We start from the raw sequence: 26668 nt of genomic DNA, 5'->3' as shown, positions 1-26668 counted from the left end.
CCTTGGGCCACAACGTACCGCCTTATCTGACGCCCAGAGCAGTGGAGTCTGCCATCTGAGGACCGGATCTCTGAAACCATGAGGTGCAGGTGAACTTTTTCTCCTCTAAGTTGTTCTTAGATGGAAAGCCAACTAAACAGTACGCTCATCCTCCACTACCACTCACTCTGAGGGTCCAGGGGCCTTCACAGTATACCACCACGGTGGACGGCTTGAGAGGAGCCCAGAGTGATCCCACCCCATCAGTTCCAGGTGGCCCTGTCCTTTCTCGGTTAAACCCATTGGGAATGCAAAGTAACTCTCTTCTGAGAATAACGTGTGGTTTTCTTGTCTATTCCATTAAATTCATTAACCTTTATTATTTCCTTCCTTTCACTCTCTTTGGATTAATGCTGCTACTTGTTTTCCAGTCTCTTGTGATGAAATCTTCTTATCTCATTAGTTTTTGATTCCTTTTTTCCCAATATTTACATTTAATGAGATAATTCCCATAGCTGTATTCACAGATGTTTTTGTAGAGTATTTTTATTACCATTCGGCCCCAACAGGGCCATGACCTTTTTATTAACTTTGTTATCCCAAGTATTACCACCCTGTCCAGAAAAGCACACTACAAAAATATTTTGAAAGAATGAAGGAATATATAAATGGGATGAATTATTCTAAAAGCTGAAAACTGTCTTTAATTAGCCCAGGAGGTGGCAGTATAGACGTTTGAGGACTGAGTCCACTTTTCCATCACTAACATTCCCAGATTCCCCGGCTGCCTTGATCTTCCTCATATCTCCATATCAAAACCATTATTCCTTCCATTATCGTGCACACAACTACCAGGGTTTACTTTGAGTGAAGTTCATCATCCGAAAACAACCACCATGAGAACCAGTTCACTTTCAAGGAGTTAATGGTAGCTTGTGGGACACAGGCTCAAAAATAATTGTTACAATGATAAAGTGAACTATATAAGTAAGAGAAATTTTAAGGGGGCATGAAGGGGCCAGGAATGGACTATTAAAGCCAGAATCGAGGCTCTTAAGTGGGCCCACCACCCTATGGCTTCAAGCTTAGCCTCAGCAAGGAGTGAAGTCCTGGGAGATGTGGAAATGTCAAAAGAGACAGGGGATTCAGAAGGGATTTACAGCATTCTCACTATGAGAGCTGATGTAGTTCCCGTCAGTGATGAGCTCCAGGCCTGGGGACAACTGGATGAAGTCACAGGAAGGCATTTGGAGTTGAAAAGGTTAAAGGAAGGAAAATAATGGGAGTGTTCTCAGTGTGGAGGCTGAAGCAGCGAAGAGGCCAGCCGGATGGTCAGGTCCTTGAGTGGACTGAACTAAAGGCAGGACCATGCTCCAAATATGCCTTTAGCTATTCTGAGACCCTCTGATGCACAAGAGGCATAGCGGGAGTGGGTGGGCAGAGAATGTGTTGGAAAGCATCAGGAAGTTGCAGACAATAATGCGAGATAATGTCATGGCTGCAGAAAGCACCTTGGAAGTGACCTAGGAGGGAGGAGGGAGACAAGGAGGCAGTGGTAGGCATTAGGAGTCCGGTTTAAAGTCTGTGACTCTCTGCAGACCAGGCCCCTCCAGTGAAGGATCAATTTACATGAACAGAGCAGGGGCTCTTTTGCTGGTGGAGCAACAGGTACCCCTGGATTCAGAAGCATCCTGGACCCTGGAGGCTCATAATAATACAGTTTCTGAAAACTCTAGTCAGCTCTAGCAATAGCCCGATCCAAATCGAGAACCCTGCTCTGATTCCCAGGGTCTAGTGAACAATTTCAGCCAGAAGTCTCTGATCCTACAGAGCTAAAGGATAAGACCCTGGGACAATCATCTGTGTATCTGATGTAACAACACCCTCCTGCATCCTAGTGTTTAGGGGAGGGTGAAACCATGTTTCAAAGGCCATTGATTGCTATCTAGACAGAGAAAAGTTCCCATCAGGATGGAGAGATGGAAAGAGACACAGATTCACTTTCTCTCCTGGGGAAAGAAGCAAAGTGATGATTAGCTTGTATGCATATAAACCTCTGTTTTGCTTTGCTTCATTTTATGATTGAATAACCCATCTGAGGAGACTTCAATGGCTCCCACCCGTGACCACGGCACAGCACCAGAAACACAGTCAAGACAGCTGCCTCAATGCATGTACCAGCAGGGTGGCCCCCGACACACACCTTGACAAACAGGGTCCTGCAGGGAGCCTTTGTGTTCCCTGGATTTATGAAACTTATTTTTAGGGGCTGGGGTTGTGGCTCACATGGTAGAGCGCTTGCCTAGAATGAGTGAGGCACTGGGTTTGATCCTCAACACCACATAAAAATAAATAAGTAAAATAAAGTTATTGTGTCCATCTACAACTAAAAAAAAGGTATTATTAGAAGACCTAACTTTCTTTTCTTAATGAGAGTAATTAGGAGAAAGTAGCTATCAAAATAGATCATTCACTCTTTAGCCTCGTAATCATTATAATTATCAATTGAGAGATCCATCATTTACAAAGCATTTTCACATACATCACTGTATATACTTAGTGTAGACTGCTGTAAGAGAAATGAGGTCTCCACTGAGTTCTGTCTGAATCAGGGGCCCTTGGGGTATTGTATTCACATCTGGTCACACATTTAAGAAGGAATTTGAAATCTGGGGAGAGCATGCCACAGTATAATTCCCCAAAGATCTGAAGTCAGATATACCTAGATAACAACCCCACCTTGGCACTAACCCTCAAAAGCTGTGTGACAGTAGATGACAGCACACATATTCATTAACCTCTCTTTGCCCATTTCTTCAGCTATCAAGTAGAAATGAGGGAAGCACTTGACAGGTAGAAACGGGGAAGAAATCAGTATTCAAGGGAATGGTGGGAACAGATCTCTGAAGGTACAGAGACACATAGTGGGGTTGGAGAACAGAAAAATGCTCATTGATCTGGGTGAATAAAGAGAAGTAAATTTGGGCCAGATTGTGGAAAATCTCTATGGTCACACTGAGATATTTCTATTTTATTATATTAGAGAAGAATAGCCACAGAAGGTGTTTTATCAAAGTACTAACAAATTCAGAGGGGTACATTAGGACCTGAGTACAATGTTCGATCCTCAGCACCACATAAAAATAAAATAAAGATGTTGTGTCCACCGAAAACTGAAAAATAAATATTAAAAAATTCTCTCTCTCTCTCTCTCTCTCTCTCTCTCTCTCTCTCTCTCTCTCTCTTTAAAAAAGAACAGATTTATTTATTTTTTTACTTACTTACTTTTATGTGGTGCTGAGGATTGAACCCAGTGCCTCACTCATGCAAGGCAAGTGCTCTACCACTGAGCCACAACCCCAGCCCCCAAGCTCTTTTGAAAGGTTTTCTTTTGAGACAGGGTCTCGCTAAATTCCCAGCTGACCTCAAACTTGTGATTCTTCTACCTCCTGAGTTGCTGAAACTGTAGGTATGTGTCACTGCTGTGTGATCTGAGTTGTTGGCTTCCCCGCTCTGGCTTGGATCTAAACCAAATGTGCCATTTTCAACCTGAGTCCATGAAAATCTTCACTTGAAGAAAATATTATGCTTGCGAAAATCACTGACTAGAGGATGTACAAATCTTTATTAATCTCTGACAACCCCAAAGACCATAGAGATCCAGACTCAACTACCCATTCATCCTTTATCATGGGTGTCCTTGCCTGCCCTCTGTCCGGGTCAGGTCCCCTCCCTTCACCTCTCCTTCATACAGTTGAACATCACGGGGAAAGGGGATGGTGGAGGAGAGCTGCTCAGCTCATGGCAACCAGGTAACAAGAAAGGCGGGGGCGGGGGGCGGGGGGCAGAGACAACAGATAGTCCCCAAGCGCATGTGCCCAGTGACCACTTCTTCCAAACAACCTTATACCTGCCTACAGTTTCCACCTCATTCCAGTAGTCCACTGGTTTTACTAATCCATCAAATGGATTAATCCACTGATGAAGTTGGAGTCCTCTTGATCAGTCACTTCCCAAAAGTCCCACTTCTGGGATCTTGCTGTCTTGAGGACCCAGCCTTCAACACATGAGCTTTGGGGGAACATTCAGATCCAAACCATAAGAGAGGTTCAGTTTCCTCCCAAACAAGCAAGGAAAGACTGAGAAATCCTTGACTCCTGATAACAGAAGAGTGGAGACCTGGAAGTCTGGACAGCCCTGTTTCAGGTCACCAGTTCTGAGACCCTGTCTCTCCCCTTTTGTTCACTTCCTAGTCACATCCTCAGCAAAGGGCAAGGAAGGACAGAAATACCTTCTCCTGCCCTTCACCTCCTCAGGGGAAGGACTGAAGTGGGCAGGACTGTCAGGGACTAGAAGGAAATTCTCCTTCAAAGATTAGCCTGACAGCCCCCTGGGAGACATCCTGCCTGGGAGGCATCCTGCAGCTACCTATCTCCCTGAGACATCCTGCGGCCACCTATCTTCCTGAAACCTATCTTCCTGAAACATCCTGCGGTTATCTCACCTTGTGCAGACATCCAGCAACTGCCGATAAGAGAGCTTCCCCATCCCCAGCATATAAATACCCCTGTGTGAACAATAAAAGTTTGCAGCTTGATCAGAACTCCTGTCTTGCTGTCATCCTTCTGTGTCTCTTGTCCCTTCATTCCTCCCCATCTAGGTTTGCTGCCCACGTTGATGTGTCCTGCCGGTCGGGACACAGGACCCTGGGGAAGGTTCCCTCTGGAGCCTCATCCCACTGTGAGATGAGAAGAGACAGCATCTCTGTGGCTACTCTGCCCTGGGGAAACAGGAGACAATTCTCACACTCATGACACAGACAGCCTGAGGGCTAATGGCAGACAGGGAGGTCCTTTGAGCACTTAGAAAAGCACAAGATATTTGCTTTAAAATTATGAGAGCTCCGACATTTATTTCTGTTATAAGAGCGACAGAAACACAAGAAAACAAGACAAAATATGAAGACCTAAAAATATTTTAGACAAACCACATATTTTATTCCTTTTATTCATGTCTACAGAAAATGTTTCATGTGCTTCCAATAAGTAAGATGAAGAGTCCAGGGAGGGCTGAGAGGGCCAGGGCTCTGGGTCCTCACTCTGCCCAGCACCCAGTGGGGCCAGCCAGGCACAGGCAGGCCACAGGCACTGGGGAGTGTGTGTGGTCACAGCTCCTCTCTGCCTGTGAAGGAGCACACAGTCCCTTCCCTCAGGGTGCTTTGGAGAGACAGGGACATGGGACTCTAAAGACATAGCACTCAGTTCAGAAAAGCCCCCAGAGCCAGCTCAGAGCCTCAGACTAAGAGAGAATAGTGGTGGACCAGGGCACAATCCCCGAGGGCTTCCCAAAGAGGAGATGATGGAGCAAAATGGCCAGGTGACCAGGAACCCATCCACTCTTTCATCCATTTCTTCAACAAACACCTAAGGCACCTACTGAATTCCAGACATGGGTAAAGAACTGACACAAGACAAAGGGACAATAAATCTCAGCTCCTTCCCTTGGAGAGCTCATGGTCTGGGAGAGAGGACAGAAACCACTCTGATAATGACAGCCCTTCAGTAACAGCTGCACCCGAGTCTGTACAAGTCAACGTGTGAGCAGAGGGAAGGAGTGGGCACACAGGCCTGGCGATGGGTGAGAGTCGGCAGCTTCCAGGCAGACCTCAGGGGAAGACGCACCAGGCAGAGGACCATCGCCCATCGACTCTCCCGGCTGAACAGGAGGTGCCCAGGGATGAAGAAGGTGAAGAGAGGGGAACGGGGCCCAGACGTGGAGCGCCGTGAGGGCCCAACCTACAGGATGCTGCAGGACGGTAGTAGGAAAGGACTGTATCACCCCAACCTGCGAAAGGGAGGCAAGGTGGGACTTGCAGAGGAGGGGGACAAGATGGGTGGGAAGTGAGGACAGAGACCTAGCAGCAGGTTGAGCAGTCTCAGGAGCTGGGGCCTCCCTCACTGTTTGAAGTGAGGCCAAGTCTTGATTATGTTGTACAAAGCCTGTCCCGGGGACAGAGTATTGGCCACATCACTGTGGCCTACCAGCAGGTAGTTGGGGGCCAGGTACCCCTTGACCACAGCACACTGGATCAAGTCCTTGGCCACCTCCAGCGCAGAAGCATTGGGCGCAGTACCTGCAAAACACAGCGGTCCGTTGGTCATAGGAATTCCAGGGTGCCCTGCCCAGGGCAGGACACACCCCTAGAACCATCCACCACCACCAAGCTAGTACAGGCCACTGCTGTCAACTGTCACAGAAACAAAAGGAGACAGAAGCAAGGGGCAGGGGCAGAAGCCCCTTGCGCCAGCTGCCAGCTCTATTTGTATCAATAGGTTGCACAAGATCACTGGCATCAGAAGTACCCATTGTTCACTGTGTCACTGGGCAGGTTACAGAGTTAGCAACACCGTGCAGCTTCTTCCTCACTTACATACTACCGTTGCAATGTGCAATGTGAGGAGCTTTGTGCAGCTCTCAAGAAAGTCCATTGTTTAAAGTTACTGTTCTGTGGACAGGTTCAGGCCCAGGGGAGCTTGGTGAAACACTGTGGTTTGTCTAACAAGAGAGTTCCTTTATTCCCAGGAGCTCAGTGCCTGAGACCAAGGTCGAGGCTGATAAGACTCTAAGTCAGAGCCTCCTCATGCAGGGCATTGCCACAGCAGCCAGGGTTTCCTAGTCCAGGCATTCTGTGCCTTGGCACAGAAACTTCCTCAGCCACCAACCATGACACAGTCAGGGGACCCTAATCCTGAACACAGAACCCTTATAGTTAGCCACTCAATGGACAGACTCTAGACTTCAGTGCCTCAGGGCCAAAGTTTTCCCAAATCAAAAGGTCTGAGTCTGGGGAAAGAAACTCATTCTTCTGAGAATATGCAAAGCCTTTTTCCACTGCAAAAGTTTATCTTAGTGGGGAAAGTTTACCTCCCCCAGGGAACACATGGCAAGGTCTGGAGACAGTTTGGTTGTCAAAATTAAGAAAGGGAAGATACTGTTATCTCCATTTGATAGAAGCCAAGAATACTGCTAAGCCTCGTAAGGCCCAGGACCTGTAGGGCCCAGGTTAGCGCCACAACAGAAAATCATCTGATGTGAGACGTCAGAATCACCAAGGCCAGGAACCTGTGCTTTACCCAGAGATTTGCTTGCTCCTTCTTCACCTGTTCTGACCTCAGGTCAGCCCCATTTCCAGGCACAGTCCTGGGCCACTCCTGCCCCCACCCAATTCCCATTTCTGTGTCAGCCTGAACCAGCCCCAGTGACATAGCCGCCCCTCTCCAGGATTCAACAAAAAGCACCTGAATATTGAAAAGGAAAAAAAAAAAAACACTCTAGTCAAGGGCTCTGGTCTGTGACGATATTCACTGTATGGAGTGTGCAGTCTCAATGCAGAGTCAGGGTTTATCCATGTTGGTGTGACATATAAGGTGAAGGGGTGCCACTTGCTGCCATGGCAACCAAGAAATGGTGTGTCTGCTAAGATGAGTAACAGTAGGCACAAAGATGGCTCCATGTGTCCCTTAGGGGTTGGAAGAGAGAGTTCTGGCTGCATGAGCAGGAGGTGAGTTCCATCTGAGGGTCACCTCTGGCCACACTCAGCCTAGTTAAATGTCAGATTTGAAGCTCCACACGTGCAGTCATTTAGACAGTGCCTGAGTCTGATGTCTTTGTCACCCACGTCACACCTTCTCCCAAAGGTACCATACGATGACCACCACTGCCCAAAGCATACACTTACCTGTAAAGGTGCCCATGAACGAGATGGCCAAGGCAATGTCATTGTAGCCAGGGGTTCGGGAGCCTTGAACATTCCAGCCGACCCCTTCATAAACGGCACCATCCTGGCCCACGAGGAAGCTGCAGGACACAAGGGGGTGGAGATGGGCACGAGAGAGAGGCGCTCTGGGATCGCTTCTCGTCGTCATTCCTAAGTCACTCATGTCTCTTCTCACCAGATATCATTAAATTCTAAGCCCTGGGTCACAGAAACAAGTCAGACCTAGTCCTTAAACCAGCTTGGGGTGGGGGAGGACCCTGATTTATAGCATTTGTAGATTTCTGGGGAAGAAAACTCCCACCGTGGCTGATTTTAGGCTACCAGCTATTTAGCAGCTGGCTCAGAAAATTCCTGAATCTCTGACCGTCAGTCCTCTGAGCTGCCGTGCCCATCCGGCTCCAGCACATCACTCCTGACACGAGGAGCTCACTGTCAATGAGGAAATTGGAAAGACAGCTTTCCGTGCCTGCCTGTCCCCCACCTCACCAAAGCACGACTTTCTCCAAGCTGGCCCACAGCCTCCTCCCCACGGAGGACAAGTGCCCATCTCTAGGCTTACCTGCCTTGGCCTCTTCGCACACTGGACTCTGTCGACCCTCTCCAAATATTCTCTTCCTGTGGCTTCCCCCACACCACACTCTCCCAGCTTTCTCCTCTGGCTGCCTCCTCTCTGCCCCTCGGATTCCTGTGGCCTTCCTGAGGGGCTCCTCAGGGTCCTGCTCTTTAAGCCTCTTCTCCCTCAACACACCCACTTCCTTGGCTCCTTTACCATCCATGAAAGTCCACAAGTTCATGACTAGACCCACTTCTTCCCGTCTATGCTCCTTCCTGGGATCTCATCTTGGAGAAAGGTGCTGCCACCCACTGCCCACTGGTCATGGGCACAAAAACAGTCCTCAGCCCACCCACTCGCTCAACCCACGCTTGTCTGCAGTGTCTCCCGCCACTCCCCTGCCCCTGCACCTAGTCATTAACCATCACCTCTTCCACTTCTCTCCATGACAGAGGCCATCACCCTAGCTGTGCCGCCATATCATCTTGCCTGAATGGCTACACAGTCCTCAGACCTGGCTACCTCCAGTGTTACACTCTTCAGATCCATTCCTGGAGCCACAGCTAGAGTGGCCTTTTGAAAATACGTTGCATGTCATGTTAAAATCCTGCTTTTGGTCCTTGGCATCAAGTCCAAGCTCCCCAGCTCGAATCACAAGGTCTTCAGGACATGGCCCCTGTTTTACCCCCCACACCCCTCTTTAGCATCTCTGTGCTCATGAGAAACACCTCTCCGCTTCTCAAAGGAACTGTTCTCGGGCTGGACTCCAAGCCTTTCCATAGAAGTCCCTTCCTCTATCTGAAATGTTCTTCCTCCTCTGATTGGTTCCCACTGGGTCTTTAGGTCCCAGCTCATGTGTGACTCCCTCAGGTAACATGTCCTTCGCAGCCATCTCCCCAGCAACCTGAGCCCTCCTTCAAGCACCTACTGCACCTCACTAAGGCTTAACTTGTTCAACTCTTTTTCTCCCTCCCTAAAGTACTAGCCCCATAAAGGCAAGACTATGTCTCTGTTCCGTCCAAACAGCGTCCCCAGAGCACAGCCTACGGCTATCTCATGTGAAAAGCAAGTGTTTATCCTGACTCCAGGCCCTCCCAAGGTGACAAAATGACAGTCATATAGTATAATAGAAGGGACACAATAAAAAGTCAGAAATCAAAAGACAGGTAACAGCGTTGAGCAATCTGAGTAGAAAAGGGAAAGACCTCTCCTCAACCTCCATCATTTCCCTGTTCAGGATTTCCAAATTTATAGTCAATGTTCAGACATCCAAGTGTCACTAAGGAGAACATCAATCCTCCATGGCAGGACCTAACAAAGCACTTGGGAGGTCCTGATAAATGATAGATGTTGGGAAAAACATTATATCCTCTTTATAAAGGGTTATTACTAAAATGGAAACAGAACAGAGGTTCAGCAGCCCAGAAGCCCACATGGAGCAATGGAAATTCATCTAAGACAGGCCCCCGCCCAGGGCTCCGCAGGCCACATCCTATGCAAAGTGCCCAGCTTGGGCTACTAACATCCAGCTCCACTTTGCTAAGCTGTGAATGTCCCCAGAAGTGGGGGTTCCCTTTATTAACGTGTACGAATATGTACTGGGCTAGCCGTGGCCTGTCCTGAGACTTAATACTTAATGGGGTTGTTTCTGATGGGACGTGAGATGGTGTGCAGCCCCCAAATGTCTTATCTGCAAGCTCTGGATGCATCCTTGAGGCACCTCTACCTGTTTTGTGGACCATTTGGTTCCTATGTGCCAGTATTAAGGGACAAGTTTTTAAAACTGGCACTCTAAATGGAAACAACCTGAGCAAAACCGGCCCGGAACGTTGAGCCCCATTTGGGCTACACTTAATGAGGAGAGAAAAAGAAGGGAGGGAGGGAGGGTTGGTTTGGTCTCCCGTTAGGTCAGTGTGTTCCTTAATGAAGACTCCCAGACCCTGGCAGCCCCTCCCTCTCCTTCATACAGGGAAGACTCTCTCGCAGTAGGCCCACAGGCTGGCTGCAGAGGATGGCACTGTGACCTGAGTGGGAACAGCTTCTAGATGTGGCCACACTGAGGGGCGGAGCAGAGGGAAGCACTTCCTTGAAAAGGTCACCACCTGAGATCGTCTTGTCTAAAGATTCCCTGGCACACAGGTGCCTCCTCGGTGGTATTTCAACAGTCTCAGCATCCGTCATGCCAATATGCTACCTTTGAGAGAGGCACGTGTCTTAAGAACATGCCCAGGGCCACGACCACCCCCTTAGATAACTCCTGAATAAGACCCTCCCAGGACTGGATGGGAATCCATGAGGCCAGACCTGAGGGTCTTTCACATGGTGAGAACTCAGGAGATCTTACTGCCCTCTCCTTCCCTTCAGAGGCTCAGTTTCTGCCCCCAGAAACCAGAAAAGAAGCCCCCATTCTGGGGCCCACTTACTTATACCCCACGTCGCAGGCATGGCGTCTGTCCATGAAGAGGGACTGGAGGTCTCGCACCAGCAGGCGGCACTCGTCAGACACACCGCAGGTCCTCCCAGCAGTGTGGAGGACGACCACGTACTTAGCAGGAAGGGTCATCTTGGGACAGTAGGTCTCCCTGGCCCCCCAAGCAGACCGAGGGACAATGCTAGGGCAAGCTATGGCAGGGTAAAAACATAATGATAATTAAACTCTTCCTTTAAAATCCATATAAGTGGTACCCTAAGTTTCCTCAGCACTACTTTTCCGGGAGGGGTCCAGTGCTGGGGTGGAACCCAGGTGCAATTCACCACTGAGCTACATCCTAGTCCTTTTTAGTTTTTATCTGGAGACAGGGTTTCACTAAGTTGCTGAGGCTGGCCTCACGCTTGCAATCCTCCTGCCTCAGCCTCTCAAATTGCTAGAATTATAGGTATGCACCACCTATATTCAGAAATGTGTTTGCATATAAGCATATGAATATATAAATAGGTGTAGAAATATCCTGTCCCTTTCTGTGTTCTTCCCCCACCCCCAGCATTTTTTATCATATAACATGCCAAGTGTTTTTCCGGTTTATTTGCGTCTTTCTCTACCCTGTAGATTGAAACATCATGAGGTCAGGGATTTTAATGTCTCGTATATCCTGAGAGTCTAGTAGGTGTTCAGTAAATGTCTATCAATTTGAAGAAACAAGTGAACAGATATAACACCAGGCATAACGCCAAGGTTCTGCCATTCTAGGAATCTGAGGGGGAAAGAGGTGCCCTGGAGGGTCCCTTTCAAGGTTTGCTGGCCCCAAAGTTTCAAGAGGAATCTGAGGAGAGCCTGGTGGGAAGCCACCCCCCGGGTGGCGTTGGAGTCTAGTGAGGAGCCGTCCTGGATGGAGCCCAGAAGGGCCCAAGGTCTTACCGTGCCTCAGCCTTGCCTTTGGGGGAGGAGCCAGGCAGTTCTCGCCTCTCACAACAAGTGGCTGGGTGTACCTAGGTGACAGGTGTCCCCTCTGCACAGCATAAGAGACCAGGTCCTTCATGGCTGACAGGGCGGCAGGGCTGGGGCTGAGGCCTGGAAGAGAGCAATTGTGGGGAATCTCAGTCTGACCTGAGCTTCAGGGGACTGAATAGAGAAGGAACACTGGCCAAGCCCTGCCCAGCAGGCTCCTCCCCCAGGTCTGAGAGGCAAGGGTCTGCCAGGACAGAGTTCTCTGTGGCCCAGGATGAAGCCCTTTCCCAGTGACCTGCCAGGACTCCTCTGTCGACTCCCTCTATTCATGAGAGAACACAGAGGCAGCGACCACTCACAGCGCTGGCCTGCTCAGGCCAGGGTCCCCCATCAGAAGGGCCCTGGCAGGCACGAGCCAGACTCTGCCCACATTCGCCCATTTAATCCTCACCACAAACCCCTGAGGCAGAAGCTATCATTAAGCCCATTATTCATGTAGAGGAACTTGAGGCTGTAAAAAGTAACACCTTCAAAATCCCAAGCCAACAAGAGGCAACAAGTAGTCATCAAAGTTTATAAAGAAATACATCAACTAATCAATTAGTAAACAAAACTGCTGACCCGGTGAGTCTCTGGCAGGCTGGAAACCCCCCAACCCCGGCTGGCCGTGGAGGATACAGACTCACGTACTGATTCCTCTACTCACGGCTGTGTCGCTGTGAGTTATTTACTTCTCTGAAACTCAGGCTGCACCCTGTGGTAACAGAAACTGTGAAATCCACCTGGACAACCTCAGAGAATATTGATATTCGAGATCTTGGTTAACAGGAAGGGGTGCACAAATTCAGGGAAATGGCCCCGGACAATGTATGTTCCAAGGTCAAGGCCAACGGCATGACATGTAGAGCAAGAGACCAGAAGAAAGTGGAGTCAGAGATCGGGGACCTCTGAGTCATTTGTAAACAATGTATGGACAATCCGGGAGTGAGAGATGGAAGGAGGCGGTGTCAGGCAGGAATCTGGGGGTACAGTCTGCGGCTACAGAAAGTTGACATTAGAGGAAGACGAGACAGTCATTCACCCAGAGGTGACAGAGGAAGCCCGGCTCTTTCCAGAAGAGCAGGGGAACTGCAGAGGAAAAACTCATAAGCAGCTCTTCCTACAAGATGGCTAGAAGAAGAGGGGTTGCCATGGAGACTGAGAGAAGTCAGAGCAGTTGGAGAAGCATCCTCACAAAGCCATGACAGGGAGGCCAAGGGAGAATGAATTCCGGGAGTGGATCTTCGGAGAAGTCTGGGAAGGCTGCATGGTGTTGAGACAGGCCATGTTGAGTGCCAAGGACTCTTTGGAGAGGGCTCGTCGGGGGCTGTCATTACCTTCCTTGGTGCCGAAGAAGGCGACGCCCAGGGAAATGTTGCCGTAGCCTTGGGTGTGCGAGCCTTGGACGTTCCAACCAACACCTTCATACACCCTGCCATCGTCCCCGACCAGGAAGCTGTCAGCAAGGGAACAAGGTTGAGCGGCTGACGTGGTGACCCACCCGAGAGAGGAACCACGTACCCAGGCTCCAGATGGACGAGGGCTTGAGCCATGTTCACTAAAAGGAACTCACATGGTTCTTCCCAAACTGTGGAAGACCAGGTCCCTCATCCTAGTCCTTAACATTCTGACCTGCTGCAGCACTCCCTCCCTGCCCCATCCCCTGCTCAGACCTGGAGCTGAACATAAATCATCCCGTGCACTCAGAGGAGGAGGGGTCCCCGGTCTTCACAGTAATTAGCATCGACCCAACCACACCACGCTAGCTCAAACATGGCTCTCCTCCCTCCTCCAAAATGCACGGTGCCCATGTGATCGTCCCCAAGCTATTCACCTGATTTCTCCCCGCAGGGTCACTGTCCTGCATGTACCTGGTACCTGAACAAGGACATGCAACGTGGAAGCAGACAGTGCGTTCAGAAGTGATCCCAGAAGCCAGAGGGAGGGAGTAAGGAGAGTGAGACAGGAAGGAGACACCAAATAGAGTGTGCACCTGAGCTGGCTTGGCAGGGGCCGCCCCGCTTCCACCACCCACCTCACCCATGTCCTTCTGAGGAACCGCGTACGCATATTTTATAACCGTCCTTCAGAAGGGCTGGGGGCCAAGGGAGATCTCATCAGCTCCTCTCTCCCCTCACCGCCCAGGACCTTGGGAAAGCCTGAAGTATGTTGGACACCGAGCAGGAGCCATCACCATGCTCAGGAACTGTCCGTAAGTGGCCAAAGTCAGATGTGAGTCTTCTAGATGGGTCTTAGAGCAACAGATGGACGAGTGCCCCCAAGAGACTCCCTCCTTCCTCCCTGGGCAGGTGGAGACAAACTCAGAGCTGATAGGGAGCAAAGGCACTCAGGGACAAGGACGTCGTCTGTAACCTGCGATGTGCCGGGGAAACCAAGCTTGGCCTGGGTAGGAAGATTGGTTGTCCTTATTTTCTTTGGGGGGTTCCCAGGGGGAGGGACTGGGTGGAAAATTCTAAAGGACTTGGGATCTCATGAGGGTTTGAAACATTTTATTCACTATAAAACCTACGTAACTATAATCTAGACAATGAGGGAAATGAATGCAAATTTGTTATGGTTCGGACATAAGGTTCCCCCCAAAATCTCCTGTTAACGCAGGAATGTTCGGAGGGAAAGTGATTGGACTGTGCGTGCTGTGACCTAATGTGGCCATCTTAGTTTCAAAGGACTGACTGGGTGATCAATGTAGGCCAGGGGCACGACGCGAGGGGTAGGTCCCTGGGGGAGTGCCTGGAAGGTTCATCTCCCTGTGGCCCTCTCCCTCTCTCTGTCTTCTGACCCTGCACCTCCCCTCTGCTGGGCCCTTCCCCCCTGAGGTACTGCCGCACCTTGGCCCCAGAACAATGGAGTCGGCCACCCACGGACCCCGAAACCACAAGCCCTGGACAAAACTTTTCCTCCTCTAAGTTGTTCTTGTGGGGTATTTTGGTGGCAGGAACAAAGAGCTGACTAAAGCAGAAGGATCCAGAGAAGCAGCCCCGCAGAGCAGGGTTGGCCCTGTGCCTCGAGACCCGGCCCCGGCTCTTACTTGTAGGCCACGTCACACCAACTGTTGCTGTGGACATGATAGGCCTGCAGTTCCCGCAGCCTCTGACTGCAAACCGCCTGGTCGTGGCACTCCAGCCCAGGGACATGATGTGTGACGAGGACATCCACCGGCATGATCAGTTGAGAGCTGCAGCCAACAGCTTCTGCCCCCCATTCCTTGCGAGAGACCATGGTGAAGACATCTGTGGAAGGAACCGTGGGATGCCCCGTGGTGGGGGAAGAGCGTTGGGAGGAAGCCCTCGGCAGGCAGGTACACCCTCCCCAGCTCATGCCATCGGCATCCCACCCCTTAGGCAGAGTCTGATCCAGCCAGGGCGACCGGATGCTTTGCTGCCTCACCCCAGCACATCCCCATCCGCAATAAGACACTGTCTCCCAGCTCCTTCCCTGCTCTGCCCAGGCGCCTACTGCAGGGAGCGGCTCTGTCTCACCCACTTTCCCTGGAGGAAGTCCTGAGCAGCACCAGAGAGGGCTGCGTCTCCTCCTTGGCCCTGAGGCTCCTTCTAGGCAGGGGCTGGGTCTCCCACCCCAGTCTCCTCCCCGAGGTCAGGGTTTCTACCACCACCTGTCGCCGACCCTGTATCCCAAGGACCTAGGGCAATCCGTGAAGTGGCCGGCCAGTGTTACGCTCTACGGGGTTCCATTCGCCCCGTCCCATGTCACGGGGTGTCACGTGGCTGTGCAGACCTGAGAAACATTTCCAGCCACCTGAGAAACCCCAGTCGGTCCCCAAGATTCCTCACCATCAAGACCGAGTTTGCCTTTTTCAATGAGCTGGGAGATGTTGCCAAACAAGGCCTGCAGACCCTCCGACACCTGTGTTGTGTGTGCTTTGTCCCAGGAGGAAACACCTGCAAAAGAAAGTTTCGTTTGTGCATCAAACTACAGATACCAGGCCTCTAACCAGAAGGAGCCAACCCCTCTCCACGGCCCCTTGGCCTCCCCAAATGCCCAAGCCACCTCCAAGAAATCCCTCTCAACTAACCAGAGGACCACCTCCCACAGCAGAAGGAGGCATGGCTTTCTCCAACACCCACTCGAGGTGAAGCCCTGGTGTCGGGAGCCGCTCTGGACAGGAGCTGGGTACTCACCTTTAAGTCCTGAGTAAAGAGGTACTGAGCTGGTACCGCACCCACTGCAATGCGATTGGACCTCAACTCCCTCAGATAAGAAAGGTGCAGCTCCGGGCGTGGGCGTCACCCAGTGGGGTTGAGTTACACCACTGTTTGTTGTAACCCTACCCTTTGCCCTTTTTTGGATAGAGTGTTCCATGGATCAGCTCCCCCCACTAATAAAACCCGGGTTCGAGGCGTGCTCCTCTCTTTCTTGCCTGCCTTGCCCCCCGTTGTGGGAGCTGTGGCTGAGGAGCGGTCACTGAACCCAAAGCAATAGGAACTTTCTGTGTCTGTGTCTTTATTTAGTCAGCCCAAATTCACTTAGAGTGACCCTGATTGATTGAGTCGCGTGTCCCCGCACCCCGGCATGAGACTTAATGGTTATGGGCAGGGAGTCAGAAATATCAGCCTATCCTCCTGAGTGGCATGTACACACACACACAATTCACAAAAACAACTTGGAAATGCATTTGGGCACCTCCAAACCACAAAATCCTCTTGTGTGTGAATTTTAGCTAATGGAAACATGAGAAAGAGTCTTCGGGGAAACAATATAGAATTACTTGCATGAGGCAGGCCAATGCCTGAGTGACTGGAGGGCATGTGCTAACCCAGGTTCCATGGTCCATGAAGGACAGACAGCAGTGGTTTGGGCACAGAGCATCAGGGCATCAACTTACATCTAGCGAGTGATATTCCCAAAGAACTTTTTTCTTTTTCTTCTTTTGTGGTTGATTAGGGTTTTTTTTTAACCCCTGTTTTTTAAAAAATTTGATCTTTCTAAGGAACATTTTTTTTTAACATTAAAAACCTAACTCAAGTCGGACTCTGAATAACATCATAATAATACATCGTTCCAGTTTATTTGCTTTTAATCTCCAGGTGCTCAGTCCTTCTGTGTGTGTCATCTCATTTGACTCTCCAATAAGTTGACGAGGTTGGTGACCTTACCTCAATTTTCAGGTTGGAAGATTAAGAGTTTACTGCATAACTTATTTAAAATCATTATCGGAAGCAGAGCAGGGACTCAAACCTAGGTTGAAAGAGTCCAAGTTCCACGCTCTAAGTATAAAGCTATTCTTTCAACCCAGGGAATTCCTAATACAGGATTTTGGAAAGATGCTCTCAGTCAGTATTTGGTCCAGAGAAAGAAAACTTACCACAGGACTGGAGACCCAGAACAGAGAAGACGAGAAGCCAGGGCAGCATCCTCACAGGGGCCCAGCACACCGATGGGAACCGTATGTTTAGCAGCCCTTAGGCAAGCGGCAGTCCTGGGAGACACACTGACAGTTAACGTGACTATGACGCTCACTCTACAGATGGAGCACCCCCAGACTACACCGTACCCCGTACCCCGTCTGACTCCCTGCCGCACTGTGGGCCTCCTGAGGCTCCTTCCTGCTTGCCAGAGGAAAGGGACAAAGATGTTGTCATGGCGACTCAATTTTATCGAATATCCACTGAGTGCAGGGCGTGTTCAGACACTTGCACACGCAGTCTTATTTAATGCTCACCATCTTTGTAAGGTTAACCCCCATTTCTACAGACAAGGGCAACAAGACCCCAAAACGGTCCAACCAAGAAATCCAAACTCTCCTAGATGAGTCCACTGTGAGGATGACTTTCCAGCTGGGGACAGAACCAAGGAGGGAGATGCAGGAGTTGGGGGAGGGAGGATCCCAGTTCTAGGGAGAGGAAATCTGACCTTAACTCTCCATTTGGTGGAGTCCAGCCCCCTCTCCTGGAGGGGGACTCTGAAGAAGAAACACTCAGAGACTCAGCAATACCTGTGGACCCTGCGCTGTCCCCGCCCAGCAGGTCAGGGTGCAGTCCGCTGGCTCCTCATTGGCTGGCAGCTCCTTCTCCTCCAGACTTGGCCTCTGGCGCGGTCCCTTCCTCCAGCCTTCCCTCTCCCCAGCACTAGAGGGCGCTCCTTCCCTGGGAATGGCGCACTCCAGCTCTGGCTTCCCGGAGAGGACAGGAAAGCCTGGGATCCCTAAGGAAAGACAGAGCTCTGAGACTCAGAGCTGGCTCCTTCCACGGAGCTCTGAAAGGAACCGTGGTGAAACCAGGCGGGGCTGAGAGCACCTGGGGACCCGCCCTGTGAATAAGTCCAGCAATCTCCTCCGTGGGAAAAAGCAAGATGGCCCAACCTTCCTGAGCTCTTTCCTCATCCCAGTCCCCAAGAAGCCCAGCCAACCTGTGGGACCCAGGGGCTGTGTCCCCGACATCTGCAAACTTCCTGCCCGTGGAAACAGATTTGCTCCAGGTGTCTGAAGGCTGTGGACTGAGGTCATTTCACCAACATGCCACCCTCCCCTTCCCCTGGGTTCCCCAACTTAATCTATATTCCCAGGGGACAGCTCACCATGCCCAATTCTTTGCGGGAGGGGGGGATGAATTCAGAGACACTCAACCGCTGAGGAACGTCCCCAGCCCTATTTTGTATTATATTTATATTTAGAGACAGGGTCTCACTGAGTTGCTTAGCACCTCGCCGTTGCCAAGGCTGGTTTTGAACTTGCGATCCTCCTGCCTCAGCCTCCCGAGCCACTGGGATTACAGGCGCAGACACTGTGCCCAGCTCGCTATGCCTAATTCTGACCCTGTAGCCTACACGTGTGTCACACTGCCTCCTGCCACACCACATCCTTGGCATCAAGCTGTCACCCATCACAGGAAGCCTCCCACAAGCCTTGCATCTCTGGTCCCTCGCCCACTCCTCGGTCATCTCCTGGGTCATCTCCTCATCAGGTGCACGCTCTGCAACGCTGCTCTCCTTGGCTGTGGATCTTTGCAGAGGGAGCTCCACCTGACACCTTCCAAGAACACAGCCAGGTGCACATTGCGTGAGGACCTCTCAGCTCCTAGTGGGTGGGGCAGTCTCTAGAGACACTGAGGAATGCCCATATCTAGAAAGGCTGCCCTTAGTCAGTCTCACTCTCAGTCAAAGGTCCCAAGAGAAGCTCCCTACACAGGAGCCCTTGAATGCACCCCAGGTTCACCCACTTTCTTGCCAGTCATGTGCCCAGGCTCAGCCAATGCCGTGAGACCGAGCCAGGGCTGCTGAGCGCTGCCCGGGGGAAGGTGCAGGTGGGCAGAGCCAGGACCAAGATGAAGGCCACCAAGAACTGCAGCCCAAGATCACTGCGGTAGGCACCTAGGGGTTTCCTGACCCTTGGGGACGGGCTGTTCCTCCGCAGCCCCGCCTCTGCCCATTTCAAGGCCAGCTTCAGCAATTTAAAAGGCCCTAAGCAACTTAGTGAGACCCTGTCTCAATTTTTTTAAATTTTTTGTTTTGTTGTTGGTTTTGTTTTTGGGTTTTTTTCAGTACGAGATTGAACCAAGGGGTGTTCCCACTGAGTTTCATCCCCAGCCCTTTCATTTTTTATTTTCAAACAGGATATCTGTAAGTTGCCCAGGTTGGCCTCCAAATTGTGATCCTCCTGCCTCAGCCTCCCAGGTGTCTGGGATTATAGTCATTGCCACCACACCGGGCCTTACCTAAGAACATTCTTAATGAAGCAGAGAAAATCGTTCATTTTATTAAATCTCAATCCTGGTTCTGTCATGGAAAAGCATCTGTGTGACTGAGCTGTGAACCAGACCACTTTTTCATGGAACACCATTTTTGCTAGAAAGCACAGAAACAGTCAAACTACGTATTTATACTTGGGTACATCGTAGACTTCCTCTTGAAAGTATACAAATGTGCCTTTTGTTTCAAGGAAAACAACTGATGGAATTGGTTAGCTTAGTAAAATTAGTACTTTCAAACAAAAATTAGAATTTTGAAAAATTTTTGTCTGCCCCCATGATTTGACAGCTTCCCAATACTGAAAGACTTTACCGATGGATGAGATCAGTGATGATGTTACCAAATGTGATTTACAAACAAACATACACCATATAAATATATATGTATGTGTGTGTGTGTGTGTGTATCAAGTAATAAAACGTGTCAGCATTTAGAAAATGTGCATACCTCAAGGAGCCAATATTTTCTGAATGACTAATGTATGAGGTTACAAAATAACGCTTGAATAAGATATCCACTCCAATTTTAAGATCGACCGATTGAGTCTAATGAAAACAAATACAAAGAATTCATTCATGTGGCTTCAGAATCTACATTACAAATAACTTTTAACAAATTTCCAGTTGTTGAGTTTGGATGTATATCAAAAAATGTAAAATGTATATTATTTTTAAAGGTCACTAATATATTCCTCCCCATTCCAAGTACCTGTCTGTGAGAGGCTGGATTTTTCTTCCCATCTTCAACCAAAACAATATTTTGCCACATGTGGAATGCAGAGGCAGATATGGAAACCCAGTCTATCATCTTTTCATCTACACAGTGAAGTAGTAGGAGAAAATGTTTTAAAAAGTGACACTCACTAGCTTTGCAAAACATCTGTATAATTATTTTTAATTTTTGAACTAGAGCTTAATATATAATGAGTTTATTAATGATAATTTAATCAATATATCAAACTTTTTCAAATTAAAAAAAACGGCAAATATTGATTAAACATAACACAATCATCTCTGGGATAGTCAGTAATTTTCACAAGTACAAAGGGGTCCTGAAAACTACAGGTCCCAGGGCAAATCAATGCCGCTAGCGCTGGTGCAGGTTGGCCACCAGGTGGCAGCACCGCTCCTTGAATCCTGGCATCCTTTCACACACCCAGACTCTCGGTCGTCTCCCCCGCCTCCCCATGTCCCCCCTCACTCCTCTCCACCTCCTTCTCTTCCTCTCCCTTCTCCTGTGTTGCACAACTTCTTAATGACCGGAAATGGTCTTCTAAGCATAGGTTCTGTGAAAGCCAAGTCAGTCATTCATTCTACCCTGCAAATGCTTATGTCTCTCACGTGCAAAGCTGATCATTGAAGAAGGAGTAAGTGGAGAAGCTGGCTCTCCAGGATTTAATCGTCTAGTGCGGGAGTAAAAGGCCGGTAATTACAATGCCCACACGGTGATGTTTGTGAAAGCCCTTATTCTCTACAAAGGGGATTTCTGAGAGGCAGAGGAAGCCAATGGAGAGATACTGGGATACCCCTCCGGAGTCTTGGAGAGATCTGAAACTTCAGTGTGGGGCAAAGTAAGGACAACAGCTAGAAAATGGGAGAGGAGGAAGGACTGGAAAAATGGTATCCAGGGGACAGAAAAGGGGACATCCACTTTCTTGGTTTGGAAGGCAACACTTCCTGGAAATTAGGAAAATTCTGTGCACAGATAGCTGAGGTGGAGTGCGGGGAGGTGTTCAGACCTAGGATCTAGGAAGCCCGGTTACCAGAGAGGCCTCACTGTGGACACCAGAGCAGCCTAGCGTGGGGCAGGAGATAGGTCGGCCTTCAGCTGACCTTAGGATGGCCATCAGTGGAGGCTTGGTGAGATTGGAGGCCAAAGATGGCAGGACAACCATCTGATGTCACCTGTGGATGAATCCTCCGAGCCATCCTAATGCACCAGACACCCAAACTGAACAGAGGGGAACGGGGAGTCAGAAAGTCCAGATCCAGAGAGTTCCAAGCCAGTGGGAAGGGACAGAATGGAGAAAGAGGTGTTATGCTGGAATTCGGGACCCCCAAAAGACCACCAGAGTCCAAGATCAATGTAAACAGCAAAGAGGTGTTTATTGCGAGCTAGCTCCTCCGCGCACACACACCAACAGGTGACGCTGAGAGGCCGCGAGCCCAGGGTTTGCAGCAGTTTTATACATTCTTTGGAGAAGGCAGGGACCCCCCCATACATCATAGCATCTCTTAGCAAGTCATCACACACCGTGGGAAAATCAAATAACAACTCTAAAACATGATTAGCACATTCACTGGCGGGAACAAGTTGGGGAGGGGTGATTGCTTAGTACAAGAGGGGGATTCATTTGAACTGATTGGTTTAAGCCAAGAGGGGTGTACGTGCTGAACTACATGGTTTCCCAACATGTTATCAACCACCATAAACTACTGGGGGGTCATCTGGCATCCCAGGTATTTCCCTGTCTCATTCTGATTGGTGGCTGCTAGGGGGCTGCTATGGGCCCCCACCTAGCCTGACTGAGTCAGGGACACCTGGCACAGCAGATCTCTCCTGTTATTTGTAGATAAACAACTTAGCAGGGTGGGAATGTGCCTAGGAGTGCTCTGTGGGTCTTTCCAAGGACAAAGGTCATGTCCTTTCCTTGGACAGGCTTTGCTCTGAGGTAGAGGCTGGTTTTTCAGAGGCAGCAGGTTGGGCTTAGCCTGGGAGGGTCTGGGCCCCAGGGGGCAGCTTTGAGGAGGGGACCCGCCTTCCTCTTCTGGGGGAGCAGCATGTGATCCAGGAATCACACAGAGCCCTGGAGCATCGGGGCCGTGTTCATGGAGCCCACCAAGATGCCATCGGAACCTGGTGCCAGCCCAAGAAGTGACTGAGCTGACCCAACCTCTCAGTTTCACAGATACAAACCTGGAGGCCGTACGGAGGGAAAGACTTGTAATGGCCCCAGTGAGTTGGCAAAGCTAGGGCTGGAACCCAGCCTCAGCCCCCAGCCTCTGTACACTTTCCACCAGGGTCCCGCAGGCTGGAGGATGAGAGCTTGGGGTGGGGAGAGTCCCACGTGCACCCCCTGGGACACCCAGTGCAGCACAGGTGGACCAAGTGGCCTGAGGGCCACAGCAGTGATACCCAGGGTTACCGTGACTACTCCTTGCTGGGAGTGCTGAAGTATACCACCAGAGAAGCAGCCGCAGCAAGTGTGGAGTGGAAAGAGGAAGGGAGAGAAGACCTCCCCACCCACCCCCCAGGAAGAAGGGGCTTAGGGTGATTTGATGAGCACCTCCCTATTTGCTGGGAGCTGCTTCATTAACAGTTCTTTAGGATGGGCCTGGGCCTTGGGGACATTAACATTTCAATCTCCCAGGTGTGGTTCTGATTTCCTGGGCTCAGGTTGACTCCATTTTCTTTAGGGACTTGATTTTCTTTACTAGGCTCCGTATCAGACCCAATTTACCTAGCTACTCTAACTGCCTGTCTTTCAACCTGGCTTCAGCCTGAGCGTGAGAGAAGCAGAAAGGCTCAGGCCTGCCGTTGGTCCTGAGCACGGGAGAGGGGCTGGTGACTTCATTGTCCCTACAGGATTCTCTGCCCGTTAGTTGTTTGCTTACACATTTTTTTTTATCCAGAAACCACACCCTTTTCTCCCAAAAACAACATCCAGAGTTACTGTTCAGAGCCAGAAAAAAAAAGTGGCCAATTCATGTCCTCGTAGGAGGCTCTGAGTTTCCCACGGAAAACCAGTACCCTGAGGAGCTCCACCTCCCACCAGCCCTCAGTGCAACCTGGGCCTCGGAGGGGGTGAGGAACAGGTGGCTCAAGTCACTACCTGGTGGCTCAGCCCTGACGTCACCTGGGCCTGAACTAGCTGGGATCTGGGGCCCACCATGGCCTCCTGAGATGGGACCAACTGACGGCATGGGATTCCCCAAGTGCAAATTCCATGTCTGGGTTTAGGCTGGCTCCTGACAGCCGCTGAGCCTCATCTCCCCTCCCCCTCCCCATTTTACCTTCATCCTGAACCAACATTATAGGATGACAATCAGCAGCTCTGCAGAAAGTCACAGGGCAAAGGCCAAGAGACCAGTGTGCATTCCACATTCACGCACTTCATGAATTCCTGCACGCCTGCGTTTACCCACTCAGCAACTGCGCACCCAGCACCCAGCAAGTCAGGCCCTCGCTGGGTGCCAGGGTCCCAGAGGTGAGCAGAGCCATATACCTGCCTGAGGAGCCACAGCCAGTGAAGGAGACAGCCAGAGAGTCAAGAACCCCATGGCAGAGCAGGGCACCCCCCGTCCACCCACGGGCACACACCCTGCTTCATTGTCAATGCTTGTGCTTTTCTTTAAAATCAGTTGACAGCTTTTATAAGTGGAAGTTTGCAGTAAGAATGCAGATTCCCCAGGCCTTGGGGAAACCCAGCAACACCGGTCCCGGGCAGCCCTCCCCTGAGGCTGAAGGCTGGCTGTCCTTCAAGTTAAGAATGCTCCTGCCAGCCGGTCTCCACTGAAGGCAAAAAATATCCAAATGGGGACAGACCTCAGTGGATCAGCGACGTCAACGGGCCACAACAGAGGTCTGAGTTTTACAGGGTTCAACAGAGCCGGGTCATGGGATGAGCGGGTCAGTACTTTTGGCAGGCACGTGGAGGGTGGGACAGGAGGGCAGGTAGGGAAGTTCCCTGGGGCCTGTTGTGCTGGGTCATCAGTTCAGTCAGGTGGGGGGCCAGGCTGAGCTCCTCTGCGCTCTCCCCAGCTTCCCTTCCTGCCTCCCCTCCAGCTGAGGCCTGAGCTTCTAAATGACTAAGGCTCCAATTGACCTCGGACGTCTCCCAGCACACACTTAGCAGGAAGGCGGGTGGGGGAACAGCTGCAGCTAGGGGAGTGCCCGGGAGTTTATTCTCAATGTCATTCATCCCGCTACCTAGTGTCCTTGACCCAGAGTTCCCACATCCATTGCCAAAGTCACCCTACTGGCTCTGTTGATTTCTCACACCTGGCCGGCTTCACCTTTGTGCAGGGGTGTGTGACTCTTTGGTGCAGGTGAAATTGCTCCAACTGAGGCAGCAGAGGGCGCTGTGGGAGCACAAGAAAAGGCACCCAGCCGATGCTTACGAAGCCTGAAACTAGATGTAGATTCCTCACCTGCCCGAGCAGGTGGGCACACAGGGTCCACCTTCATTCAGTGATTCCTCTAAACAGTCAGGGGCAGCCTCCGTTGGGAAATGCACCTGAACTTTCCATTTAAGTATTTCTTGGCTGGTGGGGCGCAGTGGCACACCTGTAATCCCAGCTACTCTGGAGTCTGGTGCAGAAGGAACACAAGTTCAAGACCAGCCTGAACAACTTAGTGATACCCTGTCTCAAAAACACAAGAAAAGAGGAAAGTGCTGGAGGTGGTGTAACTCAGTAATAGAGCACCCTGGGCACTCCAGTTCCTCAAAAAATAATAATTTCACAGCCATGTCGACACCATTCATTCATTCAAGTGTGCATTCGACATGCATTTATTAAATAATTGCTGTGCGCTTAATACAGTGCCAGATCCTATCCCAAACTACCAAGGGTTTAAAATGTGATTAGGAAGACAGGATGTCAAATCATGTCTCCCCTGTGTTTTGTGACTCGCTCACCAAGATCCCCCAGCATCTTGTGCTGGTACCAATAATAATGAAAAGGTAACTGATAATAGTGCTTCTTATTTCCTGAACTCTTCCCAGTTCTGCATGTATTGTACAATCCTCAAGGAAGGCGCTATTAGTATCTTATTTTACCAATTAAGGAAAGTGAAACAGCGAAGTTCAATAAATTGCCTAAGGTCACACTCAGTGAGTCTGAGCTCTGTGCATCTCAGCAGTGTAGGCAGGACGTGCTCAGGACCAGGGCTTAGCACACACTGGGGCTGCCCGGGGCTTCCAGAGGGCAGTGGGCAGGAGGGGCCTTGGCAATGAGGGAAGGCTTCTTGAAGACTGGAGAAAAGGACTAGGTGAGGTGGACGAGGAGGAATACCTTCCCCGAAGGAGGGAGAGAGGCTGGGAGGAGCAAGAAGGCAGGACAATACCTCAGGTACGTCCTCCACGCACCATGCACCCTTCCCGGGGCGAGGGGTCAGGATGCCAATAAGGAAATGTGATGATTCAGCAAAAGCAAGGGTGTCCCTCCCCAGACTGTGTGTATGGGAGGCGATAAACATGAAAAAGAACCTCTCTTTCAGGATCTACAGGCACTAAATAGACAGCAGCGAAGTATGCAAATCACTTGACTCCAGGGAAGCAGCCTTAGAGCCAGAAGTGGCCTGGAGGAGACCGCCCTGCCCAGGGGGTGTTCCTGATGGGAAGAATAGCACAGGTTTCCAGGATGAGGCGCCTTTGAGCTGAGCCGGGAGGTGGGGTTTGGATTTCACCATCACAGCTGTGGCAAGGAGCGAGGTGGGCCCCCCCTGGCCACAGTGGAGGGGGACTGCAGGGGAAACTGGCCAGGAGAGACCGAGCCCACGCCCCACAGGGCCTTGTGCAGAGGGCTAAGCCATATCAGTTTGCTCTGTGGGCGGTGGGGAGATACATACGAAGGTGGCAGCAGGAGAGGGGCCCGTCTTGCCCACCAGGAGCGAAATACAATAGCCCTCTTCTAGGTCGTAAGTTCCTGGAGGGTGTGGACCCCAATGAGGAGTGGGATTTAGAAGAGGCAGACCCTGAAGACCTCTCACTCTGACTGTAAGAAGGACGCATACCTGCCATTGCCCTTAACCAGGAATCAAGATGTCTGAGGCCAAGTCCTGCCACGCCACCAGCCAGCTCTGTGAACTTGCTGGGGTCCCTCTCTGGGGTCCTTCATCTGCGATGCAACAGGGTCAATCACCTCTAAGAATCTTTCTAATCCTAACCCCCACTCTCCAAATCTAAGAACTCATGCCAGACCCTCCTCCCCACAGAGCCAGGCAAGCACAGAGGACTAAGGAGAGGAGAGGCAGAGGGGGTCGGCACCACGGTCCTCAGAGGACTTCTAGCTGTCCCAGAGGTGGGATGTGAGGGGGCCAGCGGAGTGGCAGGCCGGTGGCTTGCTCAGGGAGAGAGGGGGGTTGGGGTTGAGGGGACTGAACTCACCAGCCTCCTCCCAAACCAGTTCCAGGCGCAGGGCTGGCAATTTCACAAAAAAAGGCAAAGGAACTATGTGAACATTTCCTGTCCTGCCCAGCCCCCTTCCTG

The 26668-nt window shown here is 50.7% G+C and overlaps 1 protein-coding gene across 4 annotated transcripts; it reads right to left on the bottom strand.

Moving 5' to 3' along the window:
* Positions 1-4952: 4952 nt before the first annotated feature.
* Pglyrp4 (peptidoglycan recognition protein 4) lies at positions 4953-26663 on the bottom strand. Of its 4 annotated transcripts, none has more exons than XM_058571962.1 (10): positions 26567-26663; positions 17626-17916; positions 17078-17191; positions 15546-15653; positions 14783-14984; positions 13071-13189; positions 11665-11817; positions 10733-10931; positions 7718-7836; positions 4953-6112 (listed from the first exon to the last, which is right to left on the bottom strand). In XM_058571962.1, exons 3-10 carry the CDS (start codon positions 17124-17126, stop codon positions 5934-5936), a joined length of 1128 nt encoding a protein of 375 aa, XP_058427945.1. In that variant the 5' UTR covers positions 17127-17191; positions 17626-17916; positions 26567-26663; the 3' UTR covers positions 4953-5933. The 4 variants fall into 4 exon arrangements, with proteins under 4 accessions (XP_058427945.1, XP_046277922.1, XP_046277921.1 ...); XM_046421966.2 differs by having other exon boundaries at positions 17078-17203; positions 17708-17916; XM_046421965.2 differs by having other exon boundaries at positions 17708-17916.
* Between the last annotated feature and the right edge of the window lie 5 nt (positions 26664-26668).

The sequence above is a fragment of the Marmota monax genome, unplaced genomic scaffold (assembly GCF_021218885.2).
Source record: "Marmota monax isolate L192 unplaced genomic scaffold, Marmota_monax_Labrador192_F-V1.1 WCK01_AAM20220418_F8-fsc00108, whole genome shotgun sequence".
NCBI lineage: Eukaryota > Metazoa > Chordata > Mammalia > Rodentia > Sciuridae > Marmota > Marmota monax.
Note: the sequence above shows the minus strand (reverse complement) of the source record. Positions and strands in the feature narration are given on the sequence as shown.